Below are 21254 nucleotides of genomic sequence, written 5' to 3'. Positions count from 1 at the left end.
CATAAGCCGCCTCCTCAGGCATCCCACTACTCCATCTGACTCCGACTTTCTTTGCACATTTTCTTTCTTCCACCAGCTCCAGCTTCCTGCTGAAGAAACAGCCTACACTGTGCAGCCACCACACTGACCCCATCACATAACCTTACCTCCACATGCAGCCCACACCACACAGAAATTCATTTAGGAGCTCTGTGTGCACAAACACATGCACATGTGAAAATAACACATACACTACACACTTCTGAGCTTTTTTTAAGTAACAGTACATGCACAAAAAAAATGGAGGCAGCAACGGAGGAGGAATTATTCAGCGCTTAAAACAATAGTCCACTTATTTCGCAAGTTACTTCTGTGAAGTTGGCGGTACTCGTGAGGGACAGAGCGTAGCAAAGGCAGTCAATATGAACTTTCAGTCTGTAGTATAGAGTAAGCCTCACATGCCTGATCATGTAATGGTAATAATACTACAGAGTTGTGACTTCCTCCAGAGCCACAGCAGTTATGGAACTGTTATCTAATAGCATTTTATATTGACTTCTATGTAATTGGACTCCATGTGGGACTAAGGCATAAAAAAGTACCTTTCTCATGTAAGAACTTGAAAGTCCTGCATTCAGTTGCATCCAAAAGTAGTGTAGAAATGTGGATTTTTGAAAAGTCAACCAATACGATTAACTCGGGCAACAACAGCTTTGATTACTAAGGGTAATCTTTCATAACTACATGTTACAAACATGAATACTGCGCCAAGATTTTCCAACATGTTGAATTTTAATGATTCAACCAGAGTATTTAGAGTTTGCACCTCTTGTGGGTTTGGGATAATCTTCATGACTATAGGCGCATGAACAGTTAAAGAACAACCGTTTAAATCCTGCAAGAAATGAAAACATGAAGGTCAAAAACCAGCAGTTGTTCATTTTACAGGCCTGTTGATCCTTCAGTCATCTGGAACTGCAGCAAACTCCACGACTCGTAACAGTTCTCTTCTCATTTTAGCTCTTCCTAACAAGCCATTTGTCAACTCTTCTGAAGCGTTTTGTTCTTTTCTTCCAGACTGCAAACTCTCTCTGCTTTTCTTTTCTTAATCTTTCATAACTACATGTTACGAACATGAATACTGCACCAAGATTTTCCAATATGTTGAATTTTAATAATTCAACCAGAGTATTTAGAGTTTGGACCTCTTGTGGGTCGCAAGCAATCAGAGAGCTGAAACAGGGCTTTCCTATTAACTTCACATTTATTGTATGTTGTTTACTGATCTTAATCTTTACAGTTGAAGCAGTGGATGGAATAACCTGAAATAAGAAGTAAAGGAGTGTTGGAGATAGAAAGAAAAAAGAAAATAGTCATTCAAAGCACTTAAACAGTCAGTCAGTGTTCATGTTACTGTGGACCTCTACAGACAAATCAGTAGTCATGTAAAAGCTGCTTCAACAAAGTACTCCATCATGCATTGAGCAAGTTTCCTCCAGTAAAGCTGTAGCAGTGTATGTGCGAGTCTTTCTGTGTTGCTGTGTGAGAGTCCGGTTCCGTGTGTTTGGACATATGGTGAGAGTGTATGTCGGATGCAGGGCGGCGCGTGTGCCAGCAGCCTCTGGGTAGCTTTCAGGACATTTCTCCAACTGGCTGCTGTCTTGGCCGCGGTGGCAGCACTTAGCTCAGGGTGAAAACTCTTTCCTTCACGCAGGATTTCAACCTGGGTGTCGAAGTCCCTGTGGGGATTATTGGATTAATTAATGACTAAGGAAAGATAGCTGAAACGTAAATATCCCATGTCAGGCACTAAAAGGGAATTGGTTGTTCCTTGTACAGCTTTTTCAATTATCAATTGAGTAGAAAAAGTCTCAAAAGAAAGAAGAAGCTTGAAATCACTGTCACATTTAAAGCTTATTTGTGGAAAGAATCAGAAACTTGCTGGAAAAGAAAACCTGCTGTAGCCTTACAACTAGAACTTTGTGTTCTTAATCTATGTTTTCTCTTCTATCAGAGGTTAGTTTAAATCCAAAACTTGCGTTTTTGAATTTTTAATGATTACATGTCTGTAAACTTTCTTGATAATGGCTTTGAATTGGCCTTGGTGACATTCAGGTATTCATCAAGAAAATAAGGCATTTTATTCATAACACCTATCAGGGAAAAGTCAACTGGCAGCTGCTGTCCTCCATCCGGTGTTGATATCTGCAGACGTGGACTGTACCTAACAGTGGTACTTTTGCTGCCAGGGTCTAGTTCTAGCAGAGGATGATGGACATGTTGGTGGCAGGTGTCTAACACTGGTGGGATGATGGCAGGAGATGTTTAGCTGTAATAATATGACACCGGCTAACACTACAGAGCTTGTATTTCTGATTGCACTTACATTATAGCATTGAGAACACACTGGGGCACCTCAGCTTATGTTAGCAATATGTTAACTGCCAACTGTGATTCTGTAACTCACCATACAGTGAGCAATTGAGATGATTAACTTTCCGATGACAGGCCTCTTATTCTGAATCAGACAAAACAAACACATTGTCTGCACTACACTGATTGTCAGATGTATTTTAGCTAGCTTTTCTAATCATTACAAACATTTAAATTTGATACCACATACTGTGAGGCGTTAAGGATCCCAAGTTTAAAACATCTGCTCTCACACTGAAGAAATCCCTGAATAGGATTATGTAACAGTACACTTCAAAGGACACAGCAGACATCTTGACTTGTCATTATAGGAAAAGAACAGGCGTTACTTATCCAGTTAATGATGGATCTGTTCTATTCAAGTGTCTCAGTGAGCCATGACAGTGTGACAGTGAGTCAGCATGCTCCATATCAGGACCCTGAGACTGAGGCAGCTATATGGAATTGTAGCCATAGTTAATTTGTTCATTAACATGCTGTGACATGTCATTGCCACCACGAGGATTTGGGATTCATGTTTTTTCCTTTAAGTTAATTATTTGTGATTTGTAAATAATTCTATGTAGCTGTTGATGTTTCAAGGATTCATTTTGATGTAACAGGATTTTCCTGATGTTTTTTGTGCCACCTGTTTATTTAATGGCCTGTGTTGGAAAGCTGTTTCAATGCATCATTAAATTTAAAATGCAGTGAATTCCTTGTGATTTCTAGCCAGCACTAACACTGCCGATTCCCTCCAAAGCCATCTCTGGTTCTCTAATGCACTCTGCTGGTCAAAAATATAGATACACCTGCTCCTGCCTACAGAGGCTTCTGTTGAATGCCGATCAAGGATCAGATTACCCTCTACAACCCTCTCTTTAATTATTACCAAGCCAGATGGTGAACTGATTTCAGATCAGTGATTATGGTCAGTTTCCTATGAACCCCTGGGCCCCTCCAGGATGATTGTGGAGGAGCTCTCGTGGCGTCTCGTTCATCTTCTCTTTCTAAACCTCCTAATCAAAACTTGATTCACAGCAGGCAGGCCGCTGAGTGGACTCTTTACTCAATCAATGGCTTTAATTATTCAATTAAAGCTCCAAGGAGATACTGGAAACCAGCCAACACCGCAGTTCTGCAAACAGGAGAATTGTGTTTATGCCTCTGTTTTCTGTCTGTGTGTGTGTTTGTGTGTGCGGCAATAATTGAAACTGCTCCACTTGACCTGGTCAGCAGTGAGGCTCATTGGTAAAGATACTCAAACTCCACACTTAATGACTTTGTTATCAAGTCCACACAGGTAGTGGAGTTTGTTTTTTGATTAGAGAGTATATTCTCTTTCTGTGGCTGCATGTCTTGGTTTAAATACAAAACAGAATAATGCAGCAGTCCTATCTTAGTTTTAGCAGTATTATCTGAATCCTCTGGCTGAGAAACTGTCTCACAAGCAAAATATTTAACCTTAAAGAGAGAGGTAAAGAAGATTATATCCTCTCTTAATCCATGTGCTTTTTTCTCAGGGGCATTGGCAAACAGGGATTCCAATGTCAAGGTAAAGATAAACCCAGTTATTGTATTTTTCTGCAGTGTTAAATCTTTCTTGGATGATTTTCTCAACGTGACTGATTAATTTTGAAGCTTATTTTTTTCTGTCTTTTCTCCAGTTTGCAGTTTCGTGGTCCACAAAAGATGTCATGAGTTTGTGACTTTCACATGTCCTGGCTCTGTGGCGGGCCCAAACCCAGATGTAAGCAGATGAGTCAGCCATTACAGCACTTTCTTTATCCCTCTTACTTCTTTGTATTCCATTTTAGTGATTTACCCCATCGTCATATTTAGCCATCAGCTAGTTGCCAGTAACACGTGTGCATGACTCATCCATCAGTCCATACATCCTTGTCTTGTGTGTGACGTCTGCACTCATGTCATGCTACAAGGCTTTCGAGATGTGGGGAATTGGAGATAGCGAGTGGGGGAGATACAGGTGCAGGGAGAGGGGGGACTGATAAGATGGGAGACTTACACGGGGGAGAGAGAGGGAAACAGACTGTCTCAGTCTTCCTCTCTGTGGCTTTTGAGGATTTCAGAGTGATTTTTCCCTTCCTCACTTTTTTTCCCTGCTGTCCAAATAAACTGCTGCAGAAATGAGGTCAAGGGTAAATGTGTGTGCAGTGTGTGTGTGTGTGTGTGTGTGTGTGTGTGTGTGTGTGTGGTGTGTGTGTGTGTGTGTGTGTGTGTGTGTGTGTGTGTGTGTGTGTGTGTGTGTGTGTGTGTGTGTGTTGTGTGTGTGAAAAAGGATGAAAGTGAGAGAAACACACACAGGAAGATAAACAGGGTGACAGAGTTTTTAAATAGCGACTCAGAAGGACGAGGGAGTAAAAACAGTTTGGGAGAAGGTGGTGTGTGCGGTCCGATGCGCTTAAGAGAGATAAAAATGATTCATCCCTCTCTTCACAGAATATACGCACACATATATACACACAGAGATACACACTCACACAGCCTTGCCGTGATGCACTCTCATTTATATGTCCTCTCCCAGTGGAGAAATCTAATTGGCTTGGCCATGAATACCCCACTCAACATCTCCACTAATCATACTCTGCATGTATGTGTGTGAAACTGTGTGTGTGTGTGTGTTTATGCGCATGATGGTTCTAAATTCAGATTATTTCTGCTGTATTTTAGGACCTGAAGAGTCGACACTCATTTAAGGTCCACACTTACTCCAGTCCCACCTTCTGCGATCACTGTGGCTCGCTGCTCTACGGACTCATACACCAGGGCATGAAATGTGGCTGTGAGTTTCACCACATAGAATAAGCCTTTTTCATATGTGCACTACTGAAAACTTGAGGACAGCCTGCCTCTGAAATTTTCCTTAGTTGTTATTCATGCATGTCCCTCACAGCCAGAGGGGATCCGCAAGTGCAGGGGATGTCCAGTGTCCAGTGTCCAGTGTCCAGATGGGGGTGGCCAGGGGTGGCAAGGGCCATCCTTAAAATATGATTAGCTACCCCAGGTGCCAAACTCTGCTACTATGATTGGCTATATGTCTTGTCAGAGGCAGCACTTATGTTAAAATCAACTATTTGGGCTTTATTTCAATAGGCTGTGTAGCATTTTAAGTTGTAGTTCCCTTTGCCGATACTGTAAATGGTAGAAAAAAAATATTCACATCTGTTTCATAAGACAAGTGTGAAATAAAGGAATCACTGCATCAAAAATTGCAAGCAAACTCCTGCACACAGCCTTGGTTTATGCCTCTGTGTCGAATCAACATCATAATACATCATAGGTTTCGCGTAACCCTGTTCCTACACAGAAGCCTACACACGTAGACTGACATGTACCTCCTACAAATTGTAACTACAGGTCGAAACGACTTGGACTGCAAGTCCTGTGATTGTTCCACTGTGCTGAACCATATGTCCTGCATTTACAACATTTCTGGAATTTCTATACATTGGACGAACATTTCATTTCCTTTGACCGATCCTCTCTATTCCCCTTTGTGATCATTTCTGTAGATTAGAGGCAACATTTATCAGCTCCAACTTTAGCATAATACGCCCTGAGTTGCCGTAGTTCCCCGAAAACATAGCAACACCAGAAACAACAAGTCTAACTAGCGTAGAAATCACGCTGCCTGTTTGCGTTTAGGTGGGAGTATTACAGAACGCTGAGACACTCTGAAACACAAGTAGATAGTGCTCACAGCGGCGTGGGCCACAACTGCGTAGAGTCAATGCAGAAGTATAAACCAGGCTTAACCTTCAGATACAAACTTAAATACATTTATTACAATGTTTGGGCACTGAAATGATGCTGGCAGTGTTCAGGACTCTGGATACAATTTTTTTCTTACTTTAGACTGGGACATCAAATCTGAATACACCCCTGCTCAGGAGGCAGGACATGACGTACATGGATACTGCAGTTGGTTAGCAGTTAGTTACTTGTATTTTTTTCATTTATAATATTATTTATATATATAATATATATATATATATATAATATATATATATATATTAATTTAATTTCAATGTCAGTGTGAAGCCATACAGAAAACATGGAGGGGAAGGGAGTGTTATAACATGTAACAAAGGTCTCCAAAGCATTACCATAAACCATGCATGTTCTTAATATTTTTTGTGCACGTTTTTCTCTCTTCTTTGAGGTTGTGACATGAACGTCCATCGGCGGTGTGAAACAAGTGTTCCCAGTCTCTGCGGCCAAGACCACACAGAGAAGAGAGGGAGGATCCACCTGGTCATCAAAGGGGAGTCAGAAGATGTCTACGTCACAGGTTGGGAGAACCAATGGATGATGGGAAATTTTTTAAAACAAAAGGATTACATGGGGTATTAAAGGATTTCCTTTTCTCTTCTTTCTGTTGTCCTCCTTTTTTCCAGTGCGGGAGGCTCGTAACCTGATGCCCATGGATCCAAACGGCCTCTCAGACCCATATGTTAAGCTGAAATTGATTCCAGACCCAAAGAGCCACAGCAAACAGAAGACCAAGACCATCCGCTCAACTCTTAATCCTGTCTGGAATGAGAGTTTCACCTTGTGAGTCCTTGTGAACTTCAATCCAAAAGTTCACTCAGGTCTAGGACAGAATGTGCTTTAGGCAAAAATAAAATGTCCCAGAAAATGGAAATACCAAGTCATAAAAAGCGCCCTGAAAGATGAAGAGACCTTAAATCTATGTTTGATGCTCCCTGAATAAATACATTTCATTTTACCCTGCGTTCAAATTTCACCCTTCTCTACCTTTATATTCGGTGTTCAGTAGAGTTGAGGTATCAGGAAATTGCCTTCAAAAACTTGTAAAAAAAACCATTTTCTTTTGGGTGCAATGTTGTATAGCTTACATAACAAGCTCAAACTCCCCAGTGATTCTGAGCTGTTTGTGTTTGTCTCTTTAGCTCCGTGCGGGGTCACCAGTGGGACAGACGGCTGTCGGTGGAGGTGTGGGACTGGGGAGCCGCACATCCAGGAACGACTTCATGGGAGCGCTATCATTCGGAGTGAGCGAGATCTTCAGGCGTCCCATCAGCGGCTGGTTCAAACTGCTGGCTCAGGATGAGGGAGAATACTACAACATCCCTGTGCCCGACCCGGACCTGCAGGTAGGACACTTGCTCAAAAAAGCTGTCAGTTAGGCGTAAACAAAGAGTCAGTGGTGATATTTATACCAGCTTCCACCCAAGTGGAGCAGGCTTTTATTTTATACCTTGAGACTGACCATTTATTCGAGCCTTGGCAGAGCCTTTATCTACCTATAATTCCATCTACATCTAATAAACAACAGCTGCCACTGCTCACACTGGGTTAGGATGATGTTTAACTTACATTTCTATCTGTGGAAGAAAAAACCAAGAAGATTAATGCCTGGTGTTGAAGCTAGATAATTAGATAATAAATTATACAGAGTCCCCCTTTCAATGGTGCCTGCAATCTCCAGCAGGGTGCAGGAGTGTTCTGCCTGACTCTAATCCAAAACAAGGGGTAGGAAGTTTGTTTGTGTGTGTATCCTGGAATGTATCCCACCATTCATCTTTCAACCCTCCCACTTGTCTCCAGGAGCCTATGCCAGATGCCGCAACCCCCACTTTGCCTCAGCAGATACCTGTCCCGTTGTCCGAAGGCTTCCCTGTGGCCCTGTCCCCCACACCTGTGCCATCCTGCCCACCTGTCCACATACCGGGTCCCGCCAACGTAAAAGTGGGCATCCACGACTTCAACTTCCTCATGGTGCTTGGCAAAGGCAGCTTTGGCAAGGTAAACACAGCACACACTGAGACCAAATGTCATCTATTCTACTCTCAATCAGCACCTCTGATCCAAACAGCTGCAACAGAAATCAAAGAGGCCATTCATGTTTAAGACAACAGAGATTATTCTGGCTTTAAATGATTTACTCTATTGATGGACTCGACCTTCAAGTGGCATTTCATACAGCAGCTCCTGGGCAGAGCAACGCAAGGAGAAAAAATCTCCTCTCTTACTAACATGCTCATTGTCTCTCCTACAAATGATTCACTTAACCCTTAGCTTCTTCAGTGCTGTCAGCAGTCGTGAGCTTAGGCTTAATTCCTACATGCCACATAGGCGGGCACAGACAGTCCTCCTGGAGGTGTTCATATCAAGCAAGCCTCTGCTCTCCATTTTCTCTTTAATTCCCCAGCAGATAAGGCGTAATGAAGAGAATGGAGTCTCAAGTCCTCCTTCTTCCTCCTCTGAAATCCCCCTGTGCTGTTTCATAACTGTCAGAAGAGTCTACAGAGGACAGGAGAAATAGACTCGACTTACGTAAGATGTGAGAGGGAAAAAAAAAAAAGGACCCAAAAGGAGAGACCCCGGGGCTGCTGACTGAGGGAAGAGAGGAAGAGAGAAAGAGAAAAAGGATTACTGTGCAGCAGAAAGTGACAAAATGACCAAAAGGAAATGGGATAACATGAGCGGAAAAGAGGAGACAGTACATGTGACTATGTTCGTGAGAATTGTAATATTCTGAAGGGTGATGCCTCCCACTTTTATGTGACTTAGTATGAGACCATGAGGAAGTACAGAAGACATAGAGGACGGCAGGATTTATCTCAGTGACTGGCAGCTCATCAATGCATGCACACACGCGCACACATACTCACACACAGCCCCCTTCACAAGCACCTTTGTGTAGTCACATTGATTTTTGAAAAAAATGAAACTGTAGTGTTCGGTACTATTCATCACTATTTGAAAGTAAAATGAGATCACCCAGAAAGAAAGTGACCATTACAGCACAGCGCTGCAATTTGGCCCGGGCAATTTTAAACTGTTGTTGTCAGCAGTTTCCATTGCTTTTGACCATATGTATCTTTACAACAATAAAACCCATCATCATACGGCTCTCATTGGAGGAAATTACAGCATCATTACAGCCACCTCTAGCAGCCAGTTTCAAAGGAGCGTGAAAACAGCCGCTGAATATGTTTTAAATGCCTGATAAAACAAAAAATGAGAGCAGCACTTTATCTTTCATGACATTAATGTGTGTGGAAGTCTTTATGCTTTAATTAAACTTAGCTTCCGTTATTGCACCATGTCATGTGAAATGTGCACAGGACTGAACTTTCTGAAGCATCAGTTGATGTAATGTTGGATCTTTTTTTTCCGTCACTATTTTATGTTCTTGAATGCACATGCATTGAGCACATGATACAAATGTTAGTTTGGTATGGCCACAGACTGTCAAATACATGGATGAGGTCACAGTGATGTCACTCATTGGTTTCTGAAGAGGGGATTTTAAGCCAAATGATGGCAGCTTGGAAAAGCTGACTCAGCCTAACTTCTGTTCAACCTAGACACAGACAAAGAAGTGGCAAGCTTTAAGCCTGAATAGATCACAGTTATTTGAATCTATTCATCACTTTTTTAAAATCATTTTTAAAGTGGATTAGTTGTACAAAATAATCACCTCCTATACATTGCACACAAATGTAGAATTATTTAACGATCCATTCTGTACCAAGCTGTAAACATGTTTAATTTTGCTGTAAAGGGAGGCATTTTAACATTGGTGTTAATGGAGATTCCTTTGCTTTTGGCCAGCCTCAAGTGGACACTTGTGGAACTGCAGTTTTTAGCACTTATTTACTGGCTACTATTTTTCAACACTTGACGTTGTTGCTGCTGCTTTGATGCATCAGATTTCTCACAATTGACCCTACCATGTAGTCCAACCTCTTCATAATAAAAGCTCCTGCAGAGGGAAGAATGTGACGTTTCTATGGAGGATTGAGTCACAGTGGTCATCTTGCCATCAAAACAGCCTTTAAACTACAGTGTTTTCCAATGCAGACTCCAAACAGGGTGTGACTTCAAACGGAGCACTTGAAGAAAAGTACTATCAAACTTTGTGATACGAGCAAGCGGCAACCTCCGGTCTAAAAATATGAGTCCAATGCGGAAGTGTTAAAAAATGGAGTTCATCGAGGATCCGCTTGAGGCTGGCTCCGGAAGTACTGGAAACCACATACACACCAATTCAAAAAAGCTGATATTTACAGCAGAAATAAACATGTTCACAGCCTGGTACAAAAGACGAGTGTAGTCTGGATGGCTCATTTCTTGATCGGCACACACTGTAGGGGGAATTTTTTTCTAACACAGCAATTTCGAAGATATTGAGATTACGGGTCTTCCGATGAGAGGCACAGCTGACTTGATTGACAGGCGGGAACACAGTAGCTGTTGGCTAGGAGGCGCAAAGCCCGCCTCTTTGCGTCACAATCACTCGACAGCAGCAATATGGCTGCCAACAACGATTGGCCTCAAAACAGCTCTTCAGAAACAGATGGGTGACGCCACAGATCCTATGTCCATATTTTATACAGTCTATGGATACAAGGCCTATTTTGTTGCAAATATGAATGCAAAATGTTGCAAAACAATTTTAATATCTTATGTCGAAGCAACAGACTGTAAAATTGGATCATTATGACATTTCAGGAAAAACTCTAATTAAGTTGTCACAAGAACTTTGTGTAGGAAATGATTTGTGACTGAAAGAAAAGTTGTTTGTTCATTGCATTAATGAAGGTCAGGAATATGTAGCAAGGTGTAAAGTCCCTCACCCCACTGTAGCTTTATTCTCAAAACTATGTAGGGGCAGGCCTAGGGCGGCTGAATAAAAATGAGACCTAACTTCAGCCACAACATCAGTAAAATAATGCAATTATGCCTCAAAAGCACTTAATTTTAATAAAACAGCAGAACTAGTGTTCTCCAAACTAGAGCACCTTGTCACTCATAACACAATGACCTAAAAAATGTTCAGTACTGGCAGTTACAGTACAGTACGTGCATTATTCTAGTTGGAGTTGGAACAGAAGCTTGAGTGACAGAAGCAGTGTTGATTCTGAATGCACTTTGTGTCAAAGAGATGTAAAAAAAAAAAAGGAGTCTGTGGTTTGACGCACAGACTGCTGTTCTGTTAACTCTGAAGGAATTTTTAAAAAAGGATTTAGAGAGTCTTTTTTAGCTGTTTTGCACGTCATCTTCCTCTCCATGCCAGACAGTTGGTGTAGTGTTGTCTATAAATAAACGTTGTGATTATTTATAGAAGTTAAGTACACGCAGAAGCTCCTTTTTTCAATTCCTGTGATTTTTTTTTTTGTTACAGTATTTTTTTCTCCCTCTCTGTTTCTGTGCAGGTGCTGGCAGAGGAGCGAGGCAGCGAGCGACTGTTCGCCGTCAAAGTGTTAAAGAAAGATGTTCTCTTCCAGGACGAGGACACGGAGAGCGCCCTGGTGGAGAGGAGAGTTCTGGCCCTTTCCTCTCGCCCTCACTTCCTCACATCGCTGTATTGCGCCTTCCAGACTGAGGTGTGTGTTTGTGTGTGTGTGTAGGTCTGTGTGCGTGTGTGTAAGGTAGACTGAGATAACTTCCATTAAATTGTCCATAAACCTGCCTGACATTTTGGCTGCATAGTCCTCCCAGGAGTTCAGTTTTCATTAATAAAATTCAATAATTAGCTTGCTTTCTATAACAAGGCCCTCGGTCCTGGAGGAGAGGTTTTAACAGATTGCTTTTTAATACGGACACAGAGGTGATTGTATGGAGAGTGTGTATGTCCGTGTGCTTTTTCTGCAGGACCGTCTGTATTATGTGATGGAGTATGTCAACGGAGGAGACCTGATGTTCCACATTCAGATAGTCGGCAAGTTCAAAGAGCCTCACGCAGCGTATGTAGTCAAAAAGCTCCTTTCTGTTGACTTTAATCAAACTCCTCATCTGCAGCGTCTCATTTCCTGCCTCTCTTGTATTCTCTGTTCCTTTGCATACCACACTCATCTCTTTGCTTTGTTCATTATATACACTGATGCATAAAAAGTCATCAACTCAAGTACCAGCACTCCTCCTTTTTTCTTGACTTTCTCCTCCCACTAATCTCATCTTTTCATCCACATTTTCCCTCTTCCTGGCTGTTCATCTGATCAATAATCTTTGATCAATCATCTCTAACTAATCTTACCCTGTTGCTCATTTCCAGATCTCTTTCTTCATCATTCTGCCTTTCATCTATTTGGTTACTCTCCCTTTCATCACCCTCTTCAGCTCCATTCCCCTCTCCACTGGCTGAAAACCTCAGCCAATTTTCTGAAAGATAAAGCAACCAGTTGTGATTCCCCCCTCCTCCCCCTCCTCTTCTTCCTTTTCTTTCTCTCTCTCTCCAGGTTTTATGCAGCAGAGGTAGCGGTCGGTCTCTTCTTCCTCCACAGCAAAGGCATCATCTACAGGTAGAGAAGTGGGCCGTTCATCTAACACAGCCTGGTTTGGTGCTGTCACTGCCCAGCCAATAGACATGACACAGATTTGTCACGTCTTTTGACCTTAATGACTGTTATAAAGATGTTATCTATCAAAATGATTCATACCTGTGTAATCTGTCTCTTTCGTTCTCAGGGATCTGAAGCTCGATAATGTGCTGCTCGACAGCGAGGGCCACATAAAGATAGCCGACTTCGGGATGTGCAGGGAGGGGATGTTTGAAGACGACACCACACGCACATTCTGTGGCACCCCGGACTACATCGCCCCTGAGGTATCCTGACTCCCACTTCATGGTCTAGACTAACTCCTGAACTTGCCTCATTTGTGCCTTGGAACCCTCATTTGATTTTGTCCATCTTCCCCTTTTCAATTACTTGACCTGTTTTGCTCGCAGCAAGACGGCGAGTTGCTTCACTGCAGATCTTCTCTACTCCTCCGTCCTCTCTGACCTTGTCAGCATTTTTGAATAATTAACTTCCCATGATTCTATTAGCAGCGGTGTGTGTGCTTGTGCTATCAGAACGTTGCGTAGTAATCTCCGTTGTCCTTCGGAGACCTTGTTTTTGTAGTTTTTGTTTAACTTCAGGTGAATAACTACACTGAGAGACTCAAACCACTTCAAAGTGACTGAAGAATGTCAGAATCACTCATTAGGATGCAAATTTAAACCAGAAATAGCACTTTTAATACACATAATATCATTGTTGTCTGCTGGATGTTTCCCTTGAAAATACTTTGAAATATCTTTGCTGTGTTTCTGCCACATGTACGTCAAATCCAGGGAAAGAGAAAAGGAGATAGTCATCTTTTCTTGTTTGCAAACTTGTGTTAGACAGAAACAGCAGAAAAAGAGAGAGAAGATATGACGTGTTGTTGTGCATGTCTTTGAATGTGTAAACCTTGCTGTGGCACCCCTGGGTATTGACTCTCTTATGTAAACATCCATTGATTCTCCTGCATCTGCCATTTTGGAAGAGATACAATATTTTCCCCAGGGGCTGGGAATTGTTCCCTCGTGCTCTCCCCACACCCTAGCACACTCTCACACACAGACAAACACCAGGTAAACAAACACACAAATCCAAACTAATTTGCTGATTATTATGAGCTCACTCATACATTATCCCTCTCTAATGCTGTACTTTCTCTTTTTCTCTCTCTCTCTCTGCTGCTCTGGTAGCTGCAGCTCTGCTTTTTCAAACTCTGCTTGTCTGCTTTTACTTCCTTATCTCTGCACTGCCACTTTTCCCCTCTATCTCCTCACCTTTCTCTCCATCCTTTTACAGATTGTGGCATATCAGCCCTATGATAAAGCAGTAGACTGGTGGTCCTATGGAGTACTGCTGTATGAAATGCTGGCAGGACAGGTAACCTCCATCGTAATCCTAACGGCAGACCCGTGTGCATGGCCACTTGAGCCTGCAGTACTCGTCCTTTGTAATCACTTCAAAAGACTTTAGAAAGAATTTCATTTCAATATATTTGCTTTCAGCTTGCTCTCGGGTCTTCACGGTTACTTTCTTCTTCTTCTATCTGTGTCTTTTGCCTTCCAGCCACCGTTTGATGGTATAGACGAGGAGGAGCTGTTTCAGTCCATCATGGAGCAGTGTGTCTCTTACCCGAAGAGTCTCTCTCGTGAAGCCGTCGCTATCTGCAAGGGAGTAAGTAACCACTTAATTATTTCTAACCCGTGTAACTTGTAGCGCAGAGACAATTATGATAAAATTAAATACAATTTCCTCTTATTACATTTCTTAAATATATATTTAAATATTAATCAAAAGACAGCAATGCTCAGCCATGACCACTGACGGCTTTGAAGAAATAGTTGAACAGTCTAGAAATTTATTTATTTGCTCTCTTGAGAGAGTTTGATGATAAGTGAAACCACTCTCACATCTCCCTGTTAGAAATCTGACCAGCTATATTAGCTTAGCTTAACTTAGCTTAGCATAAATGGTAAATGGACTTGTACTTATAGCGCTTTTCTAGTCTTTCTGACCACTCAAAGTACTTTTACACTACTCATCACATTCACCCATTCATACCCATTCACTCACTGATGGTAGAGGCTGCTACAGTAAGGGAACATCAGTGTTAGCTAATCTCATTCGTTCACATTCACACACCTCTGAACATCAGAGGGCGCAATACGGGGTTCAGTGTCTTGCTCAAGGACACTTTGGCAAGTGACTGCTGGAGCAGGGATCGAACCGCCAACCTCCCGATTGATAGACGACCGATTCTACCCACTGAGCAACAGCCGCCCTGCAAGACTGAGAGTAAAAAGAAAACAAAGACTGGAAATGTTTTGAAACTTCTTCTCATCCAACCCTGAGCAAAAAAGTTAAATTAGGTGTTTCTTCAGGTCACTGTTGTGGTCGAGTCACCTCGAGTTCTGGTTGAGTTCCAGTCTCATGGAACTCGAGTTTAAGGCTGAGTAACCAAAAAGTTGACTCCATTTCCTGAGACTACATTTGAGTCGAGTCCATTTTAGCTAAGTCTAGTCTCCATTACCTGAGGACAGCTGTCTCCAGCCAAGCTGTTCACTATGATCCTCAGCTGACTGTTTGCGACCTTTTGGATGTGTAGAAAACACATTTTAATCATTAACATGACATTCTGAATGATCCTGTCGGCGTGCCTGGAGGTTTAAATCAAACTGAAGTAACAGTGCCGTGGGTTGTGCCTTAATGTGCACCGCAGCTCTCTCAATAGAGAGAAACACTCATCAAGTCTGCTGCAGTGGAATCACTTCAGGTGTCTTAACACAGAATAGTACAACCCACCTGCTGTCAGTGGAAATTTAAACTAACCAAACATCTGGAACCCAGTGGTTGAGTTGCTTTAGATGCTAATGTGAAAAGCAGCCCAGGTAACTTCAGCATCTCACTTAGTTTTACAGATGCATCCCGTACAGATGTCTGTTAAAGTCTGAGTGAGTCTCTGTCTTCTACTCATTAGTTCTGCATATTGCACTACTCTTGCTTGCATTTGCTGTGTAAGCTTTGAAAGCAAGGCACCTCAGGTACAGAGCTGCTGCTGAACAAGCCGGCATGTGAACGTGCACGCAAGTGAATGTGTGTGTCCCTGGCTTCAAACTGAATAAATGATCAGGGCTTTATAGAAAATACTAACAAAAACAATAATACAGTCTTTATGCCCTGGACTCAATTATCACAACACTGCTCCAAACTGTCAAACGATTCCTTCAGAGTAACACACATTTATATAAATGGATAGTTAATCAGAAAAGTGCTTAAATTAAAATAGATAATGAAATACATAGGAATAATGTGTTTACAGCAAAGCGCACCAGGCACATTGTTGACTTCCCAAGCAATACACAATCAATCAGACTTGATTGTAAAGCACTTTCCATACAACAATATGTAACACATAGTGCTGTACATAGAATAAATAAAATATAATAAAGTAAAGTAAACAAACAAGACCCCCCCACCCCTAAGCCCCCAATCTGAACACGATATAAGTGAAAGACAGCGTTGATGAACTGAGAAAACGCTACCATGACATCTTGAACAACACTCAAGTTATCTCACGCTTTCGAAAAACGATTTATTTTGATCCACTCCTCTCCTTGTTTTCTCCCAAGCTTCTAACGAAGCACCCGGCCAAGCGTCTGGGTGGAGCAGCAGACGCAGAGAGAGAGATCAGGGAACATCCATTCTTTCGCTGGATTGACTGGGACCGTCTGGAGAGACTGGAGCTCCCGACACCCTTCATACCCAGAACTGTCAGTGGAACAGATGGACTACACACTTTTCTGTCTTTGCTTTTCTTTCTGTCTTTATTTTTCTTTCTATCTCTATTTTTCTTTCTCTCTCTCTGTCTCTCTCTCTCTCTCTCTCTCTCTCTTTCTCTCTCTCTTTTTCTTTCTTTCTCTCTTACTTTCTCTCCTTGTCCCCGTCTCTGTCTCTCCGAGGACACTTTTAGGAAATTGAAGCTGTCACTTTCTTCCATCTGTCTCTCAAACTCCCACTCTCTCCCTCATTTCTCAGCATGCTCCCTCTCTCCGCTGTCCACAGTGTGTTGGCCTTTTCATCCTGTATTCTTTCCTCTGTTCAAATGGCACTGTCCCTCCCTCCTTCCCCCCCAGTCCCCTCTCTTTTTGCCTCTTCTCCTGCTTCTCAGAGACACAGCAGTCATAATAGACAGGACCCCCTGGCCTTTGAGTCCTGCCTACTCCTCCCATATGCTAATGTATGTCATCATTAGCCCACCACACACCAGTTTGCGGCCCTGTTGGCCAATGGTGAGGTGAGCTGAGTGTGCTCAGGGGTTAGAGGCCAGGCCTATTAGCCAAATGAGATTCATATCATCCAGTAGAACGGCTGTCATCCACAGTAGAAGAGCAGGAAAAGAGAAATGAGCAGCTTTCGTCCTACAGTAGGTGTGGTGGAGAGAGAAAACGAGGGTGTGGGTGAGAGAAAGAAACACGGAGGTGGAGTCTTTTTATAGTTCAACTCTTTTTATGTACTCAGGTGGGAGGTAATGGTGTATACAATCGGTATTAATGTGAATATGCACGTTAAACTTCTCCTCTTGTTCTTTAGGGCGGGAAAAAGGGTGAAAATTTCGACAAGTTCTTCACAGCAGCTCCGTCTGCACTCACTCCATCCGACCCGGATATACTTGCGGCTATAGCCCAGGAAGACTTCGAGGGCTTCTCCTTCCAGAACCCAGACTTTGCTCCTTCACCTCTGACAGCGGTTTGAAAACGGCTCCAACACGCTCTGAACGCACCTGAATCACCCTGTCGTCTCCTTGATAGTAGTTTTATAACAAAGAATCTGAACATGACACCTCTCATAACCAAATTCTGTTTACATGACAATGCCAAGACACCTTTCTATTCATGCACTCTCTTTGATGTATGTATTTTACCTTGATAGTCACAGAATATGTTGCAAACAAAGCCAGTATCATTCTGTAGATCTGCATCCTAGAGTTTTTTTGTAAGACATTCCTTAACTTGATAGAGTGATTGAAGAGTACTGTAGTATGAACCTGGTTTATGAATCTCTTTGCATGCAATGTTTGTAGAATGAAATGCTCTGACACATTAGTTTTCTATAGCATAGAATATCCAGGGTGATATAAACGTATCACAAGGCAATTGATTTATTTAAAACCCTGTCCTGTACTTTAAATCCCCAGAAGTCAGGTTTCTCTCATATATTCCGAGTCACTTTTTAATCATTTGCAGCTCCAACACGTGACTATGAATGTTTCCTAGCAGGTTTGTTCCAGTGTAACAGTGAATTTCTACATAGTAGAGTGATTCATCAACAAGCAAGTCAGTTAGTAGCCTTTTTTTGTATCAGACTAGCAGTTCAGTCACGTTTCTATGGCCTGGTCTGACCTCCCATTTTAACGTCACACCAGTGGCCCCAGATGACCTGCTGAGAGCATGAAACAACAACGGCCTGCACGGTTAATGTGACCGTCAATGTAGGCTGCAGTGCTGCCCCACAGCTCGGGCCCACTCTGCTGCACTCTATTATCACATTACTGCCTCAGATTGAGCTGCATCTTTTTACTCACATTTTACTATTTCCTCTGTAGTTCTCGAGCAAGCTGTGAAATTCCATCTACATTGTAATGAGCTGAAATAATGCTCTGTAATGAATCCCAGCTCCGCACTGAAAGTGTTTCTGCAGCCTTAGTAAATATGCCTCTTAATGATGTATTCTCCGGCCAAAAGAGGAGGTGTTTGCAGAATTGTTATCATTATTTCTGTTGGATACAATGAAGCTTTTTGCTGTGTAATGACATAGTCACAGCATTGATTGGGGGTAATTAAAAGTGAGGCTCACTGGAACTGTTCAATACATGGAAAAATAGCAGCGCTGTCATTAAACACTATCTGAGCAGTGCAGGTGGCTGCAAACGTCCAGTTTAATAATCGCATTTTAGAGCTCCCATCTCCCCAACCAGCCACAGAAATATGTCTGAGTTCCTTTAAAGCATCTTTATGATTTGTTTTCTTTGTGATTTTTTGTGAACTTTATCTATCTCTCATCTAGAGGAGCAAAATGACTCATTTCTTTTATGTGTGTGTCCCTTTAACAACAGCCAACAGTAAAGGTCAGATCAGTTAATCTGTGTGTAGGCCTCAAAATGTCACAACACACCACACCTAATACAATAGATAATACAATCAATGATAGATAATACAATAGATGATTTATGCATTTATGTATCTGTTACTTGAGATAACTTCTTGTTTTCATGTGCTGGGAAAAAAAGCAACAGAAATAAACTCTACTGAAAAAATCATGAAACAGCGACAGCCAAAGTGTTTTTGTGTGAAGCTGCTGAGACACAAACATGCACAGCCTCTCGCTTTGTCTCCTCCACACTTCTCTCTGTCACGCTCGCTCCCTCTTCCTCACTTTCACACATATTCGCGCTCAAAAGTGCAAACATGTGCACACACAAACACACACACACACACGCAGAAGATGCTGACCCCTCTATTTACTCTGCTACTGTAGTTGTCGAACCAGCAAAACCACCTCTCAGGCATCTCACTTTCACTCCCTCCTCTTTCTCCTCTCACTCCCTCCTCCTTCTTCTCCTCCCATTGCCCCCCCCTCTCTCCTCCAGCTTCATGATGGGACCACTATCCCACAGAGATCTCAGTTATAACAAGTTGACCTTCACATTAAAATCTCATCAACTCCTCTCTACCTCCCTCTTCCTCTCTTCCTCTCTATCTGTCCTTCATCTCTCTTCTTCCTTCTCTTCTCTGTTTGTCTTTCCCTGTCGGTGCTGCACTGTAAATCCTTTACTGCGTTGTTTTATGTCATTCTCTATAAATCATAATGTCAGGATTTACTGCTTTGGCTATTATCTCTCTGATAAAACCCCCTGCTGGTGTCTGTTGATAAGAGTATCACGTCTCGTCTTGTCGCTGCAACTGCCTCAGTATTATGATGTATCGTATGCTCATATTTACATAGGTATCACATTTATACTCATGTGTCTGCTGACGATGCCCCGGCTATTAAAGTGTAAGAGGCATGTGATGAAGGGCAAACACTCTGAGTTAAGTTTTCTCACCTCTTGCGTCTTAGTTTTTGACATAAACATGACACTTACTCTTTTAGATGCTGCATAATAAACGTGCAAAGAATCATGTAGAGATATATGACGTGTGAATGCAACAGTAACATAGGTACATTTTTAAGTTGCATATGAGGCCATTAAAGGCACCTGAAGCTGATCATTTTCACACTGAAATATATTTTTAAAGAAAATAATACATGTAGATCCACTTTTTTTTATGACATCTTTGTTGACTTTTGACACGATGTCACCTGCTGTTAACTTCCTGATTTTAAAACTCCTCGGCTCAAGCTTTACTTCAACCTTGACAGTATCTGACATTTGTGTAACTGAACCTCCAGAGCTCCCTGTTCAGTGTGTGTGTGTGTGTGTGTGTGTGTGTGTGTGTAGTCCATCACTCACTATCACTTTACATGATATCATCCCTCTTCTTCACTGCTGCCTCCTCTTCCTCTTCCTCTTTTCTCGCTCTATCTTGCCAACTGCCTCATTCAAACCCCCCCCCCCCTCCCTCTTTCACTCCCCTGTCTCTCTCTCTTGCTCTTTGCCTCTCTCTCTGCCTTTCTCTCCCTCTCTCTCCCTCTCTCTCTCTTGCCCTGAGGTCAGAGTGTGCTGTAGACTATTGATATCGTTACTAAAAATATAGGATCCCTTCACCAGCAGGCTAAAAATAGAGCAAGGGACATGGACCACAGGAGACAAAGGAGGAGGGGGCAAGAGGAAAGAGAGAAAAGAAGTCAGCAAGGTTTCTATCTGTGCCACTTTACTGCCATTCATCTGCACTCATACAGTAATGTGGAGATACATGAGAATACCAAACTTGAATGAACTCCGGCCACTAGAGAACATGCAGTACACCATCTTTTCTTTGTGTGTTTAAAACTTAATATGCATAACATTGTTTCACGTTAGGGATTAAGTTTGTAACATTTAAACACACTGCTGCATCCTCTCTGTTTCTACCTCACTTAATTTGTTAAAATAAAGTTGATTTTATTATCATGATCATATTGAAGAGCAGCTATAAAATCATTACATAATAATATGCAGAAATAATTGAGTAGAATTATTACAAAATAATAGGAAAATTACATGAAATGGTTTTATTCAGAATAAAAACATTATTCTAATAGCAAGTTAGAGCAATTTTGCATATACAGTATGGTTGGCAGGGTGGTGATAATATAAAAAACTAACAGACACAAAATATGAAGATTTAATGACATCAAACAGCACTACTTTTTTGCACTGCGGACACTGTTAATACTGTACAGCATAAAGTACAGATACATCATATAAAGAATAATGTTCTTTCAGCCCCCCCCCTCACATGATCTCTCTCTCTCTCTCTCTCCTCTCTCTCTCCTCTCCTCTCTCTCCTCTCTCTCTCTCTCCTCTCTCTCTCTCTCTCTCTCTCTCTCTCTCTCTCTCTCTCCCAC

The 21254-nt window shown here is 42.0% G+C and overlaps 1 protein-coding gene across 1 annotated transcript; it reads left to right on the top strand.

Moving 5' to 3' along the window:
- Window positions 1–5082: 5082 nt before the first annotated feature.
- On the top strand, window positions 5083–19028 carry prkcg (protein kinase C, gamma). The gene is given in 15 exon segments (XM_034697164.1): window positions 5083–5194; window positions 5306–5416; window positions 6575–6703; window positions 6810–6966; window positions 7326–7380; window positions 7383–7529; window positions 7984–8183; window positions 11600–11771; window positions 12040–12131; window positions 12624–12686; window positions 12853–12991; window positions 14007–14087; window positions 14274–14381; window positions 16337–16477; window positions 17298–19028. Coding segments are annotated over 13 exon segments (1638 nt in total). The 5' UTR covers window positions 5083–5194; window positions 5306–5416; window positions 6575–6582; the 3' UTR covers window positions 17460–19028.
- The last annotated feature ends 2226 nt before the right edge of the window (window positions 19029–21254 follow it).

This window comes from Notolabrus celidotus, chromosome 12 (assembly GCF_009762535.1).
Source record: "Notolabrus celidotus isolate fNotCel1 chromosome 12, fNotCel1.pri, whole genome shotgun sequence".
Classification (NCBI taxonomy): domain Eukaryota; kingdom Metazoa; phylum Chordata; class Actinopteri; order Labriformes; family Labridae; genus Notolabrus; species Notolabrus celidotus.
This window is presented reverse-complemented; position numbering and strand designations above follow the sequence as displayed.